Below are 15,755 nucleotides of genomic sequence, written 5' to 3' on the forward strand. Positions count from 1 at the left end.
TAGTATTGCCGTCTGAGAAAAAAGAGCCCTTGAGCATTTTAGACATCTGTGTATTTTTTGCCTCTGAAGCCATAATTGTAGAAAGTTGTGTCCACCTTCCCACCCTTTAAAAATTTTTTTAATTTATTTTTATTAACCAAAAACATTTTGTATTGTGATATGGCTGATTAACAATTTGAACAGAGTCAAGGTATCTCAGTAAATATCCTAGACATATGTAGATACCTACACATTTGTCCTCCCATAGCCAGGAAATATTTTAAAACACTTAATGTTTTGCAGGGTAATTTCCTCCCTACAGAGGAGAATAAAGTGTCTTTATAGCACATTTGGAGAAGGGAATGGCAACCCACTCCAGTATTCCTGCCTGAAGAATCCCAGGGACGGGGGAGCCTGGTGGGCTGCCGTCTATGGGAATTGCAAAGAGTCGGACATGACTGAGCGACTGAGCACATACCCACATTAATCTTCCCTACAATTATAGCTCTTCCTATAATCCAAACAACTCCTTCTAGTCTTAGAAGCTTAGACTGGGAAGAGACGCATCTGGGCAACTATTGGAAACCACTCCCCCACCCCACCCCCCACACCTGTCAGAGCCTCCCTGAGCAGGGCCCATCCTGTTTTTAACTTGCCCAGGGACTGGGAACTGACCCTTTTTCCCATGACATGCCTGATCCATTGACCAGCTTTGCTCATTGTTTGAAATGTCTTCCTTGTATTGATCCCAAACACACTTCCTTACACCTTCCCTGTTGTGACCCATCTGGAGAGCTCCAGAGCATGTCTCCAGGGCTGCATGATGGAGCTTGGCCTCGTAAGAGCAGAGATTCGAACCCTGGCCTCTACTGTTGGTTGGCCATGTCTCCTTGGAGGAATTTTCTTAACCTCAGTAAGCTTCTGTTTCTTTGGGTACAAAATGAAGATTTGTTGTTGTTGAGTTGCTAAGGCGTGTCAGATTCTTTGCAACCTCATGGACTGTAGCCCGCCAGGCTCCTCCACCCATTGGATTTCCTAGGCAAGAATACTGGAGTGGGTTGCCATTTCCTTCTCCAGAGAAACTTCCCATCCCAGGGATCAAACCCGTGTTTCTTGTATCTCCTGTTTTGGAAGGAAGATTCTTTACCACTAGTGCCACCTGGAAAGCCCACAGAATGAAGGGATGCGTACATCAGTGATCGTTGAGTTTGGGCCTTGAAAGATGGGATGGGATCCTGGCATGTGGCAGTGCCTTTGAACAGCGGGCATGATTTTTCTTTGCAAGTCTTACATTTGTTACTGACATATTAGTGATTTCAAAGTGTGTTCACCCACCTGTTTTTCCCCTGATTCTTGCATGTTTTTCTAGCCCTGCTTCCCCAGAAAGCAGAAGGATGCCCCATATTTCTACACAATCTCTTCCCAGAGCCTTAAATGCAGAGCTGGTTTTTCTACGACTTAAATCCCAGTCCTGTGAACAGTATGTGCATGACATTCTCAGAGACTACTTCCAGGGGCCTCAGAGGTTTCTGTTAAAATCTGATATAATGCAGTTGGTGCATTGGGACACACCCAGAATTCTCTGGGGTTTGGACTTCCTTCCATCAATGTCCAGACTGTGTTACCATAGAAGGAGGGAGCTTTGTCAGGATATTACCTGCCCAGTCAGGGTAAGGGTTTTTACCTCCATTCCTGTCATTCCTAAAAGTGTGGGTATCTTTTTTAAGACAACATTAGAATGTTTTAGTAAAGTCCTAGACTGGGTGAAGAATATTTTATTTTAGAGCTTCCCTGGTGGCTCAGTCGGTAAAAATTCTGCCTGGAATGTGGGAGACCTGGGTTTGATCCCTGGGTCAGGAAGATCCCTTGGAGGAGGCAATGGCAACTGCACTCCAATATTCCTGGAGAATCCCATGGACAGAGGAGCCTGGCGGGCTGCAGTCCATGGGGTCACAAAGAGTCGGACACGACTGAGCAGCTAACACTTATTCTTTAGACATGATGTATCTGTGGCTTGTTGGTGTACGTCTGGATTTCTGACCCACCGTTGTGTTCTTTCACTGAAGTGGTCAGAGGATTTTTAGCCCGCCAGCACTTGCATCAGAAAAGGAGCATACGGCAGCAGGAGGTCACATCCATCAACAGCTTCCTGCAGGTCACAGAGGACCTGGGGCTGAAGACCTATGACGCCCTGGTTGTTCAGAACGCCTCGGACATCGCCCGCGAGAATGACCGGCTTCGGAACGAGATGAACGCTGCTTTCCACAGAGAGAAGTTGGAGGCCAGGGGCAAGCAGGAGGAAGGCTCCAAAAGGTAAAGGCGGGCGGTGTCCAGCTCCCATCACCCACGTGGTTCATCAGGGTGGGGGGAGCAAGAAAATGCCCATAGTGCTCTTCAAAATATGGTTTTTTTATATGGACCATTTTTAGAGTCCTCACTGAGTTTGTTGCAATATTGCTTCTGTTTCATATTTTGGTATTTTGGCCACGAAGCCCGTGGGATTTCAGCTCCCTCACCAGGGATCAGACCCACACCCCGTGGCTTGGGAAGGCGAAGTCTTAACCACCGGACCCCAAGGAAGTCCCAGTGCTGATAGCTCTTAATGTAAAGTTCAATCACACGTGACCGTAGGGAGAAGAACACTCATATACGCATGCCCACTGTGTAAAGTGAAACCTCCTGACATCTGAAAGGATACATTGCCTGGGCTTTCCTTCTAGAAAACGGATGCTCTGTGTGTTAGTTCAGGCCACGTGAAATAATTGCTACACTAATGCCTGTATCATTTGCCACCTCCAGCACCAAGATTTTTTTTTTTTTAATTTTTTATTTCGTTCTTTATCAGCCGTGCTGGGTCTTTGCTGCTGCACTGGTTTTCTCTGGTTTCCGTGAGTGGGTATTGAGAGCTACCCTCGAGGTGCAGTGAGTGGGCTTCTCATCGTGGTGGGTCCTCTTGTTGGGAAGCACAGGATCTAGGGCTCTGGCTCAGTAGTTATGGAGCCCAGGCCATGTTGTCCCACAGCATGTGGGATAATCTGGGACTGGGGACCGAACCCGTGCCCTGTGCATTGGCAGATGAATTCTTTACCACTGGGCCACCAGGGAAGTCCCTCACCAACCGAGTTTTAAGTCATCTAATATTTCCATCTTAGCAAAAACGTATAGCTGGAATCTCGACATCTTTACGCAAGTGTCATATATATAAATAAGGCTGACTCACAGAAACGTCTGAAAGTTTGACCCCCAAAATGGAGAAGCCACTCTAAAAACACAAAAGCAGTGAGCTTGATCGGTGGTGGCCTGTATTATATTTCCCTTAGGAAGCTCGCTCATCTTCTTTGCCAGTAAGGAAAGCTTCAGGGAAAGCTTTCAGAGTTCACGGTGGATGCTGAGCTGGAAATAAACAAGTGAAGAAATCCAGGTCCTTCTCCACGTCACCGCTCTTGTCTCCCTGTGACAAATGACGATACTCATGCCTGATAGCCCTCCCTGGTCCTTTCCATCCTAATTTGCTGTCAGGAAGATTGTTTTTCCCCAGACTTTTAACTGTTTTATTTTGTATTTGGGACATAGACGATTATCAGTGTATGGTAGTTTCAGGCGAACAGCAGTGAAGGGACTCAGCCATACATATACATGTATCCATTCTCCGCAGCCCCCTCCCATCCAGGCTGCCACGTGACACTGAGCTCCACGTGCTCTACAGTGGGTCCTTGTTGCTCTCCACTTTGAATATAGCAGTGTGTACATGACCTTCCCAAAGTCTCAGGGAGGTACTTTCCCATAGGAACACAGCAATATCTAGTTGCTCCTCACTGCAGATGACCGCCCCCCTTGGCCTTGACTGCAATGTCAAATGATTTTTTATTAAAGTGGAAATGGTGGTGTGTCCCTCACTAATTAGCTTCAACTATCTCAGTGATTAAATGCTGAAAAAATTCCCTTTGTACGGAAAACTGTAATTAAACATTACAGGGAAAACAAATTATCCTCCGAGTGCCACACTTTCATCTTCAGCTCGTTCATTTCCTACACGGGCGTCTGATCTGCCCGGCAGTGGATCCCAGCCCTGTTGGTTCTCTGCCACACAAAGATATAATTATAAAAACAAATGCTCCGAGACTCCTTGTGAAATGAACGCGTTGGCATCTCCCTCGCACACGATTACATTGACATGTGAAGCCAGAAGGAAATTTTTTTTAACCAGATAACTATTAATTTTATATGACTTCCAGAATAATATTTATTATTTTCTCTGCTGGAGCTAAACAGCCACCCCAATTTCTCAATTTCATCATGTATTCATTTGCCTGCTATAAAATTAAGTGAAGAAGTATTTGTCTATTTATTTATTGAATACCAGCAGTTCACTTGGCATTGGGCAACCAGATGGAGCCACAGAAGAAAAATAACAATTCTGCACATAATTAAATAATTGCTGATGGAATTTAAATGGCAAGGGAAAGAGAGAGAGAGACAGGGAAAATGAAAATCTTTGATCATTGTAAGTATATACTCTTTTGCAAGGATGAGCAGTGATGAACTCCCAGCAACTGATGCATCAGTAACTCTCTATTAAGATGAACTTCCCAGAAATTATCATTCAGATTGAAATTCTGGTTTTTTGATTTGCTTAATAATCGGAGTGTGAAAAATTGACTCAGCGAATGCCTGATGGCAAATGTGGCACTCCTTGAGACGTCTTGGGTTTGGGTGAGATGTTTTTCTGAAGTAATCATGATGAGATTCGCACGTGCTTATCTGTCGGGAAGCGGGGCTGGAAGGATGGAGTGGCTGCCTCTAGAGGCCCTGGGTACCGGAGACCCGCAGGCATCCTCCAGCCTCGCGGGAAGGCTGATTTACCCAAGAGCCGAGATGACGTGTGCTTGAACCGCTTCACTGCTACCATCTGAATGATGGCTCTGGGTCCCTCCGCGGGGGCTCTGTGTGTTCATTCTCTCCCCACAGAGCTGAAGACAAGAGCAGACCGAGGCGTCTCCACTGTAGCTCCATCTCAGTCCCCGCAGCAGTGGACGGCCTGACCCAGTCCCTGGCCGGTCCGCCCTCCAGGCCCCCTTCTCTGCACTCGGTGTTCAGCCTGGATGACGGCAGCGGCCTCCCGTCGCCACGGAAACAGCCTCCGCCCAAGCCAAAGAGGGACCCAGCCACGCGGCTGAGCGCCTCCTACGAGGCTGTGAGCGCCTGCCTATGGGCTGCAGCGAGGGACTCGGCGAATGAAGGTTAGCCCTGGGGAGGGAAGGGGCTGCCCCGCTGGGTCATGGATGCTTGACTTCCGGCCTTTGGGTGCCCCGTGCAGCACTGCCGCCCTGGTATATTTTTAATAGAATTAAATCCATCCTTGGCTTGCCAGGGGCCCCTTAATCATTAAAGATAAAGAATATTAATTCAAATCTCTAAGCCTCTTAGGGAAAAGCTACTTATATATCACTTTCCTTCACTCCTATCCCAACTTCCACATCCAATGAGGAGCCTCAAACAGAACAGTTCAGAAAGTCGGTCGCTAGTCCATGTAAACTTCTGCGAATTAGAAAGCTAAAGAGATTCATCCGGCTTCCCTGTTATCACAACCTAATTAAAAATTAAGCCTGCTTTATCTGCACACAGTAACTGAACCAATTCACGCAGGGGAGAAACATGACTCGGCAGAACTCAATGAGTGAAATTTTGGAGACCAGACAACAAAAGTTTCTGCGTTGGTGGTCTAGACATATTTAGGCAAAACCACAGTTTATTCTCAAGTAAACTCATCATAGGTTAGTTCATGTGGCGTTATTGCCTAATTACTAATTTTTAGAATTATGAAATGCAGAGGCGGTCCTTCTTTGCAGAAAAGTTTAACAAATTCACAGATTTTAGCTATCACCCTTGGAAAGTGAGGCCCCATTCTAGGCCCAGGAGGATGCACAATATATGAAGCAAACCAAGATACCTTCCCTCCTGGGGCCTGCACTCTAGTGGGGGAGACAGATGGAAAACACAAGAGACAGATAAATACACAGAGTATTTTAGAAGACCACGGCTGCATAGGGAAATAGAGAAAGAGGTGGTGATGCCAGGTGAGATTCTAGATGAGATGGCTGCATAGGTTTCATTGGAAAATATTACATGAACAGAGGAGGGAACACAAATTCTTTGGTAAATAAATGAGCCAAAAATGCAAAAGCTCAGCAAAGCCATAAGTTCATCTTTGACACCAAGGAGATGGGCAGACCATGGACCAGAAATCTGGTCTGTGAGATCTTTCACAGCAAGGACTTGACCCTAGTAATCTTCAAAGACGCTCTTCATCCGTTACTTTAGAAAGAATAGATCTTCAGGAGAATTTTTTTTTAATTGCTGTTGTCATGTATGAGTCACGTTACAGTAATGCTTAGATGGAGATGAAGGAGAAATTCATTACTTTGGGAGAAGAGGACAAATGTGTGTTTTCAGCATCATGATAATATGGGACATAGCAAAAACATGAGAGAAACCGTCTGGAGGAGAGCCTTCAGGTGGATTTAGATGTGAAAATAAATAGAAAGAGAAGGCCTTCCAAAGGAGCAAGCCCTTCTCCTCTTCTTCTCAGTGTACAAGACAAACTAGAAGGGTCTTATAGTCTCCGCAAGTTGTAAATATGCTCCCTGAGAAGGTAGATCAGGCCCACTTCCCCAGTATTACTTGTAGATTTCTACAGTGCATTATAGAGCAGATCACTGTGGTTGAAACAAAACTGGGGCCGGGGGGATATGTTAGGAAAGGAAGAATAGCATCTAAAAGGCTAAGCCTAATGAGATGGGAGGAGCTTCCCAGGGGCAAAGAACTGGCCTGCCAATGCAGGAAACATAAGAGATGCAGGTTCGATCCCTGGATCGGGAAGATCCTCTGGAGGAGGGCATGACAACCCACTCCAGTACTCTTGTCTGGAGAATCCCATGGACAGAGGAGCCTGGTAGGTTATGGTCCATTGGGTCACAAAGAGTCATATATAACTGAAGCAACTTAGCACAGCACAGCACAATGAGATGGGAAAATGTAAAATATAGACTCAAGACAGCATCATAAATTTAAAAAAGTACTGAACAAGATGGAAAATTTGCAATCTTGTATATAAGATGGAGCCCCAACCAAATTTGAACACCATCCATGAACTCTATTAATTTGTATAAACAGGCCTTGAAATAGCCTGTAAAGCCTAAACATGCTTTCTGTCTGTGTGTACATGAGAAGTCTACCTGCCCTGGAATTGAAAATTTGGAGAAGTCAGGTGCCAACTCGTCACACAGTAGGGAAAGGAGACAAAATATTGAGGCTGCAGTTGAGAGTCTTTCCTATGTGTAGCAGAAAGCAAATGTCAATTTTAAAATGTTAGTCAAGAACCACAGGGGATAAAAATATACATAAAAGCAAATGACAGGAAAAAAAAAAAAAGATTAATGAAGAGGAAGCAAGAAAGACCCCAGGTGTAAAACTCTTGAGATTCCTTCTACATGGAGAATCAGAAAGCTGCTAAATACTGCCTGTTTAAAAAACATGCTGTGATATCATTAATTTGCAAGACTTTTATATAAATTATAGGTTCTTAAAATATAATCTCAGCTCACAGGTGGTTCTGAGATGCTTTTGGTGTCTCCCCAGTGTGGCCCACCCCGGGGGGAACTCACATCGTAGAGGCAGGGCCAGTCCATAAATCTGCTGCTTCTTCATGATCCACATTAGTGCTTCTTCCTTAATCCTGAGGGCTTAACAGCCATCACATGTCTCCTGAGGCTCCAGGTGAATCCCTGCGTTCGGCAGTGTGTTTTAAGTGGGTCTTTACAGATAGGAAGAGTAACCTGACTGATGGGGTAGAGCAGGTGTGCTGGCCGGCATCTGTCGCTCTAGGACTCGGGCTCACTTGCTCCGACCCACAACGTCTAGCACGCCGTCCGTCAGCAGTGGCGCTGGTCCTCTTTACGCCATCATCGCAGGAGCCAAAGGTGTCCAGAAAGTGCCCACTCCCCACTAGTGGCTATTTCAGTTCAAAATAATTAAAAGTGAGCAAAGTCTAAAAGTTCAGTTTCTCAGTCATCAGTGCCAAGGACTCCGGAGCAGCTGGTGGGAAATTTCTTATCATCACAAAAGTCGATCCGACAGCACTGATGTTTTCTTTAAACTGGAGTCTAGTAGATTTACAGTGCTGTCTTAGTTTCAGGTGTACAGCCAAGTGAATCAATTATACGTGTCCACACAGCCACTCTTTTTTAGCTTGTTTTCCCAAGGTAGGTCATTACAGAGCATTGAGTAGAGTTCCCAATGCTATACAGCAGACCTGTATTAGTTATCTCTTGATATACAGTGGTGTGTGTGTCAGTTCGTCTCCCAACTTATCCCGCCTTACCTCCTTGGTAATCATAAGTTTGTTGTCTCCTGTAATTCTGTAAATCTACTCCCATGTTATAGGTAAGCTCATTTGTACCCCTTTTTTTCAGATTCCATATATAACTGTTACCATATGCTATTTGTCTTTCTCTGTCTGACTGACTTCACTCGGTAGGGGAGAAGGCAATGGCACCCCACTCCAGTACTCTTGCCTGGAAAATCCCATGGACGGAGGAGCCTGGTAGGCTGCAGTCCACGGGGTCGAGAAGAGTTGGACACGACCGAGCGACTTCACTTTCACTTTTCACTTTCATGCATTGGAGAAGGAAATGGAAACCCACTCCAGTGTCCTTGCCTGGAGAATCCCAGGGATGGGGGAGCCTGGTGGCTTGCCTTCTATGGGTCGCACAGAGTCGGACACGACTGAAGCGACTTAGCAGCAGCAGCAGCAGCAGCAGCAGCGCTCAGTAGAACAATCTCCAGCTTCCTCCTTGTCATTGTATATGGCATTATAGACAGCACTGATTTTTTTTAACTTTTTATTTGTTTAAAGAGAACAAAAAAATTTTTTATTTTTGTACATTTAAAAAATTTTCATGAACCTTCTAAACACTTTTGTTCAGTTGAACATATACAACTCTTCAAAGTAAAGATGCTGGTGATTGTAGTGTTGTTTTGACAGGCATGCCTGTGTCTCTAGTCGTTCAGTCATATCCGACTTTTTGTGACCATTTGGACTGTATCCCGTCAGGCTCCTCTGTCCATGGGGTTCTCCAGGCAAGACTACTGGAGTGGGTTGCCATGCCTTCTTCCAGGGGATATTCCCAACCTAGGGATCGAACCTACAACTTCTGTGTCTCCTGCGTCGCAGGCAGATTCTTTATGTGATGAAACAGGAGGGGACTTTAACTCAGAGAAAGTGAAAGTGTGAGTCACTCAGTCGTGTCCAACTCTTTGCAACCCCATGGACTGTAGCTCTCCAGGATTGTCCATGGAATTCTCCAGGCCAGAATACTGGAGTGGGTTGGCATGCCCTCCTCCAGGGGATCGTCCCGACCCAAGGATCGAATCCAGGTCTCCTGCATTGCAGGCAGATTCTTTACCATCTGAGCCACCAGGGAAGCCCTTAACCCAGAGCATCTATGCTAATTTACCCGAAGTACCCAAAGGCTTTTAGTGGTGGCGCTAGAGTAAATTAGCACTAATTTCAAATTCATGGTTTTACCACAAGGGGAATACTGAGTTTTCTGCACCTAGAACTGTATCACACCATTATCTGTCTTCTGCAAAAGATAGGAAGGAAATTTGATCACTGCTTGAAATGTTGGGTGAACACCATTCATAAGAACAAGACCACAAATCAACTTCAGGATGTTTCTTTTATGAAATAAAGCTGCTGAAGAACTCAGAAGGCTGTAGAGTGCAAAGAGATGCAACCGGAGAGTGAAGGTCAAAAATTGTAGAGACGCCAGTAGTTAGGTCCCCCTGAAGTAGATTCCTTTCTGCCCAGTCCTGTTCTTCGTAACATGTGCCTTTCCTAGAGGTTTTCATCCAGTAAACATGGTCGTCTGGCCAGGGCTTTTTTTTTTTTTTTTTTCCTCACTATCTTTGTGCCTGAAAAGCTGGAAACAATCTTGTGAGCCAGTAAATTTTAACATGTGTTTGCAAACTATTAACAAGCAAGAGCCAACTATTTGAAAGTACGATTTTTAGAAGTCTAGGATTGTTCTTTGCAAAGAGAGACCAGGAAGGGAAGAACAGGCAGTGACTTCACTTTTTCTTTGCTGAGAAGCTCCCAGCGGAGAGCTTTTCCCAGAAGCTGAGTTTCTAAACCCAGCGAGCTGACGTTCCCCCCGCACATGGTGACCACCGGATGGTGAAACAGCAGCACAGGACAGGTTTTCTTGGGCAGCTCTTGGCATCAGCATCTGAGCCTGATCATTTTATTACTGTCTCAGGGTCTGAGCTCATCTGCATGAAGGGCTGTCACTCAGGGTCCTCCATGAAGCCACAGGTGGGAACTGCAGTCACCTGGAAGCCGGTGACTTGCACCTCCGGGGGCCCCTGAATGTCTAAGGACTGGGACTGCTTGGCCGTCTCTGTGTCTAGGGGGTCTCTCCACCTGGTTTGTGCAGCATGACAGGTGCGGGGTGGCTGGGCTTCTCACACAGAGTCAGCGTGTCCAAGGCACATGACCCAGGAAAGAGAACGCCCGGTGGTCAGTACATTCCCTTTGACGAGCCTGCCTTAGAAGTTACACAGCAGCACTCCCACCACGTCCATCCGCCAGGCAGTCCCAAAGCACACCCGGGTGTAGGAAAGATGAGGTAGATTCTGGGGCTTCCCCGGTGGCTCCAAGGTATAAGGAATCCACCTGCACTATAGCAGACTTGCAGGAGACACGGGTCGACCCCTGGGCCGGGAAGACCCCCTGGAAGAGGAAATGGCGACCCACCCCAGTATTCTCGCCTGGAGAATCCTATGGGCAGAGTACTTGGTGGGCCACAGTCCACGGGGTCACAAGAGTTGGACACGACTGAGCACACACATGCGCCAAATAGATTCTACCTCCTGCTGGGACTGGGAACTCGACTGTGGCCAAGTTTTGGGAAGTTCAGACTGCCTCTGACTGTGGACAAAACAGCTCACATCACTCCCACATGGAAGATGCACTCATGTCTGGGTGCATGCTCAGTCACTCAGTCATGGCCGACTCTGCAATCCCATGGACGGTAGCCCGCCCGGCAACTCTATCCGTGGTATTCTCCAGGCAAGCATATTGGAGTGGGTTGCCATTTCCTTCTCCAGGGAAGATGCATTCAGTTCAGTTCAGTCGCTCAGTCGTGTCCAACTCTTTGCGACCCCATGAACCGCAACACACCAGGCCTCCCTGTCCATCACCAACTCCCGGAGTTCACCCAAACTCATGTCCATTGAGTCAGTGATGCCATCCAACCATCTCATCCTCTGTCGTCCCCTTCTCCTCCTGCCTTCAATCTTTCCCAGCATCAGGGTCTTTTCCAATGAGTCAGCTCTTCACATCAGGTGGCCAAAGTATTGGAGCTGCAGCTTCAAAGATGCACTCACCCCTCCCCTGAACTCCCCAAAGCCTCACCCCACTACCAAGCTCAAGTCCCAGTTCCAGATCCCACCGTGTAAATCCGGTCCACGTATCCCAGCTGCTCAGACCAGGCTCCTTAGGTAGGCAGCTCCTCTAGGACTGTCCTAAACTATTGAAGGCAGGTTACCTGTTCTCCTCACAACTAGCATGTTGCTTGTGGCTTGGTTAGGATTTAGTCCTGGTGCCTAGAAAGTATTTTCCATGGCCATTTGATCCATGCTCTGGAATCTTGGCTTACCTTAGGATATTATTTCCTAGTCCACAACAGGCTAGTCCTGTTTGGGGGGGTGGTCGTTTTCTCAGCCTGATTCCTGCTCACAGAACTCTGAGGCACCAGAACCTCTTTATCTTGTACTGACTCTTCCTTTCTCATTGCATGCTGATACGATTCCCTTAAAAACTTTGTTGAGTTTCCTGTGAATCAAATTCCACTCCTTTAGTCAAAGCCACATTTACAAATCTCTTTAAGATAACCTCCTCTCTACCTTTTTTTTTTTTTTTTCTGGAAGATTTCTGTAGGGCAATACCCTTAATATTCTTAGACTGTGGTTCTTATATTGTATGGTTATATATCTTATATATACAGTTCTAATATTCTTAGAGTGTCTTGTGGTTTTGTTTCTTTGAAAGGATCCATGAAACACCACCTAGAGTCTTTTCTTGGGTCTTAATAAAGTGGTTCATAGTTACGACCTTGGCTTCACCTTCAGATCATATTTTCTTGAAAATAACCCCGGATTTAATCTGGGCTTACCAGGCATTTCTTAACTTCAGAGTTATCTGCTATCTGGATGGCCCAGTGAGAAACAATCTTATTTTCAAACTCAGAAATCCCAGGCTCCTTTACAGTTAATAGTTGGTCTTTCTTTAGCTCACCGCTTTATTCCCATGTTTCCCACGGGGAAGTGGAGGGACCCAGGAGTCCACTCCTACACACTGACGAGACCTGTCGTAGACCATCCGGCTCCTCACTCGTGTTGGCTGGTGTCGGCGTTGCTCCGGGTGACAGGGCTGCTAAGCTTTCCACAAAGGTGCAAAACCGGCCATGTTCCTTCCGCTTCCAGCATCTTTCTCACTTTCCTTTAAATCTCACCGGGAGCTTTCTTGAAGGTCACACTTCTGCTAACAGTACCGTCAAGATTTCTCCAGTTTCCCAAGGCTCCTGCCAGGCTTTTAAAGTCTGCGTTTCTTGTGAATAGTAGCACTGCATTCCAGGTTCCAGTATCTGCAGTAGCTGTCTGCTGCTATGTAACAAACCTCTCCAAACTTCAGTGCCTTAAAATGGCGAAGACTAGCAGTCTCCTCCCTCCCTCTGTGTGTGTGTGTGTGTGTGTGTCTGTCTGTCTGTCTGTCTCTCTGTCTGTCATTCTTTTTCTCTGTCTCTCTCTTTCTTTCTCTGTCTCTCCCTGTCTCTGTCTGTCTGTCTGTCTCTGTTTCTTCTCTGTCTCTCTCTCTCTCTGTCTCTCTGTCTGTCTCTTTGTCTCTCTCTCTGTCTCTGTCCACCTGTCTGTCGGTCTGTCTCTGTCTCTCTCTCTCTCTCTGTCTGTCTCTCTATTTGTCTGTCTCTCTGTCTTGCTCTCTGTCTCTCCCTGTCTGTCTCTCTCTCTCCTTCTCTCTGTCTGTCTGTCTCTTTCTCTCTGTCTCTCTCTGTCTGTCGGTCTGTCTCTGTCTCTGTCTGTCTGTCTCTCTATTTGTCTCTCTCTGTCTTGCTCTCTGTTTCTCTCTGTCTGTCTCTCTCTTTCTCTCTGTCTCTGTCTGTCTGTCTGTCTGTCTCTTTCTCTCTGTCTCTGTCTGTCTGTCTGTCTGTCTCTTTCTCTCTCTCTGTCTGTCTGTCGGTCTGTCTCTCTCTCCACTCTAGCAGTTGGCTGGCATCAGCTAAGGCCCTGTCCTGCAAGCTGTCTCCCAGCTGTACTTAGACAGCAGCAGGGCCGGGACAGCCCACAGGCTCAGCTCTTTGGGTCTCTGGAGTCTGGGCTGGGGAAATGCAGACAGCTGGGGCCTGGGGCAGACGGTGCTCTGTCATCTCTCTCCTCTGTCTGGCCTCCCCACAGCAGGGCTGCTTCAGCATCCGCAGACTTCTCCCGCAGAGATCAGGGCCACCAAGACACGTGTCCCAAGAGAGGAGGAGCCAGCAGGGCCACACCGCCCCGGCAAGCCTCAGCGGAGCCGCGGCATTCCTTTCGCCATGTTTTATTCATGGAGCCAGCACAGAGGTCCTTCTAGCTTCCAGGCTCTGGAAGAGCAGCAGGGACTAAGAATATTGTTGAAGGCAATTTTGGAAAATACAGTCTGCCACACATCCTTTAAATTATTCAGATCTTCAGAACAACTCTATAATACTAATGTTAAAATTTTGTTTGGTTCATTAACTTTCTGGGAGAAGCTTATGAGTTGCTGTGCTTTAGCGCATTGAAAGCCTTCGGGATAATGCGCATTAATTACAGAATTGTGCATTTGGGGGTATTTTCTGCTCTTAAAAGTTGGCTGCTTTGGTGAACCCTGTATAATACTGGCCTCCAAAGATGTCCATTGAGTTAGAAAATTAACTTTGTTCTTTTCAATTCTCGTCTGGATGTCTCCCATTTGTTTCATGTTTACAAAGTGCCAGCGTCTGAACTAAGCCCTTTGCGTACACCATTTTATTTCTCTGAGATAATTACTGATATCACCATTTTATGCATGACTATACTGAAGCTTCCCTGATAGCTCAGTTGTAAAGAATCGGCCTGCAATGCAGGAGAACCCGGTTTCATTCCTGTGTCGGGAAGATCCTCTGGAGTAAGGGATAGGCTACCCACTCCAGTATTCTTGGGCTTCCCTGGTGGCTCTGCTGGTGAAGTATCCACCTACAATGTGGGAGACTTTGGTTCAATCCCTGGGTTGGGAAGATCCCCTGGAGAAGGGAAAGGCTACCCACTCCAGTATTCTGACCTGGAGAATTCCATGGACTGTATATCCATGGGGTGGCAAAGAGTCAGACACGACCGAGTGACTTTCACATTCTGAAGCTTAGAGGGATGTGACCAAGAGGTCTTCTAAAATTATAATTTGCATGAATGCCACAACCACAAGTGTGCACACACACCCAATTCTGTGACCCCCTCTTATGGCCTGTATTTGCCCACCTCATAATATATATCATGTTCTAATTGCTATAGAATTAGAAATAACTTTTTTTTTTAGTTCTCTGACTCAGCTAAGAGGGCAGAGGAGGCAGGGAACATTTTCTGTGTATTCACTGATGTGTCTTAAGAAGTATTGGTTAAACACACAGCTAAATGAATAACAGCGTGGAATGCTGGTCCTGCTGGAGTTTGAATGCAAGTCTGTCTGACTCCAGAGCCTTTCATTTTAACCCTAAAAGTGGAGTTGTTGCCCCCAAAGTGAGGTGGAGACTCTCATATGTGCAGTCATAATGACAGAAAAGCCTGGCTGCCTGCCTTAAATAACTCAGGAACTCAGCAAAATTAGATGTGCTTATTTAGATCAAGACTTCCTACAGATTAGCACAATACCAAATTGGTAAAACAGTTCACGATTTTTGAGAAGTTTTGATATTTCAGCAAAACTGTATGTAATTTTCTAAAATTAGCGTCTCAGTTTCCAGAGAAATTGTATTCAATAAAATCTACTATGATTTATAGTAAAAATATTAGGAAAAGGACTTTTAGAATTTTTAACTTTAATAAAAGTTTTGAGTCATATTTAAATAGTTTTTCTGCCTCTTTCAAAATTAGTTCTAATAGTATGCTCTTGGGCTTCCCTAGTAGCTCAGATGGTAAAGCATCTGTCTATAATGCAGGAGACCCAGGTTCGATCCCTGGTTCGGGAAGATCCTCTGGAGACGGAAATGGCAACTCACTCCAGTATTCTTGCCTGGAGAATTCCATGGACGGAGGAGCCTGGCAGGCTACAGTCCATGTAGCTGTTGCACGTCCAGGTGGGGCTGCAAAGAGTCGGACGGGACTGAGCAACTAATACACAACAGTATGCTCCTTTGTTTTTCTAAATACAGTCCTTCTTTCCAACTTCAGTTCCCGCTTAAGTTCTTAGTGAAATATAACACTCTTGATTTCCCTACTGTTTGTTAGGATTTAAGTATGTTCAGTTCAGTTCAGTCGCTCAGTCGTGTCTGACTCTTTGCGACCCCATGAATCGCAGCACGCCAGGCCTCCCTGTCCATCACCAACTCCCGGAGTTCACTCAGACTCACGTCCATCGAGTCAGTGATGCCATCCAGCCATCTCATCCTCTGTCGTCCCCTTCTCCTCCTGCCCCCAATCCCTCCCAGCAT

The 15,755-nt window shown here is 46.2% G+C and overlaps 1 protein-coding gene and 1 non-coding gene across 3 annotated transcripts in view; both read left to right on the plus strand.

Annotated features, from left to right (window-relative positions):
* Positions 1 to 15,755, plus strand: part of MYO16 (myosin XVI) — a 519,236-nt gene that overhangs the window by 443,699 nt on the left and 59,782 nt on the right. For both annotated transcript variants that reach the window (XM_027557960.1, XM_027557959.1), the window contains exons 30-31: positions 2,046 to 2,292; positions 4,948 to 5,219. In XM_027557960.1, the coding sequence (XP_027413761.1) occupies positions 2,046 to 2,292; positions 4,948 to 5,219 (519 nt within the window). The remainder of the gene's footprint in view (positions 1 to 2,045; positions 2,293 to 4,947; positions 5,220 to 15,755) is intronic.
* On the plus strand, positions 15,222 to 15,293 carry TRNAY-AUA. Its single transcript has one exon. It is a non-coding gene; the product is annotated as a tRNA-Tyr (tRNA).

The sequence above is a fragment of the Bos indicus x Bos taurus genome, chromosome 12 (assembly GCF_003369695.1).
Source record: "Bos indicus x Bos taurus breed Angus x Brahman F1 hybrid chromosome 12, Bos_hybrid_MaternalHap_v2.0, whole genome shotgun sequence".
Lineage (NCBI taxonomy): Eukaryota > Metazoa > Chordata > Mammalia > Artiodactyla > Bovidae > Bos > Bos indicus x Bos taurus.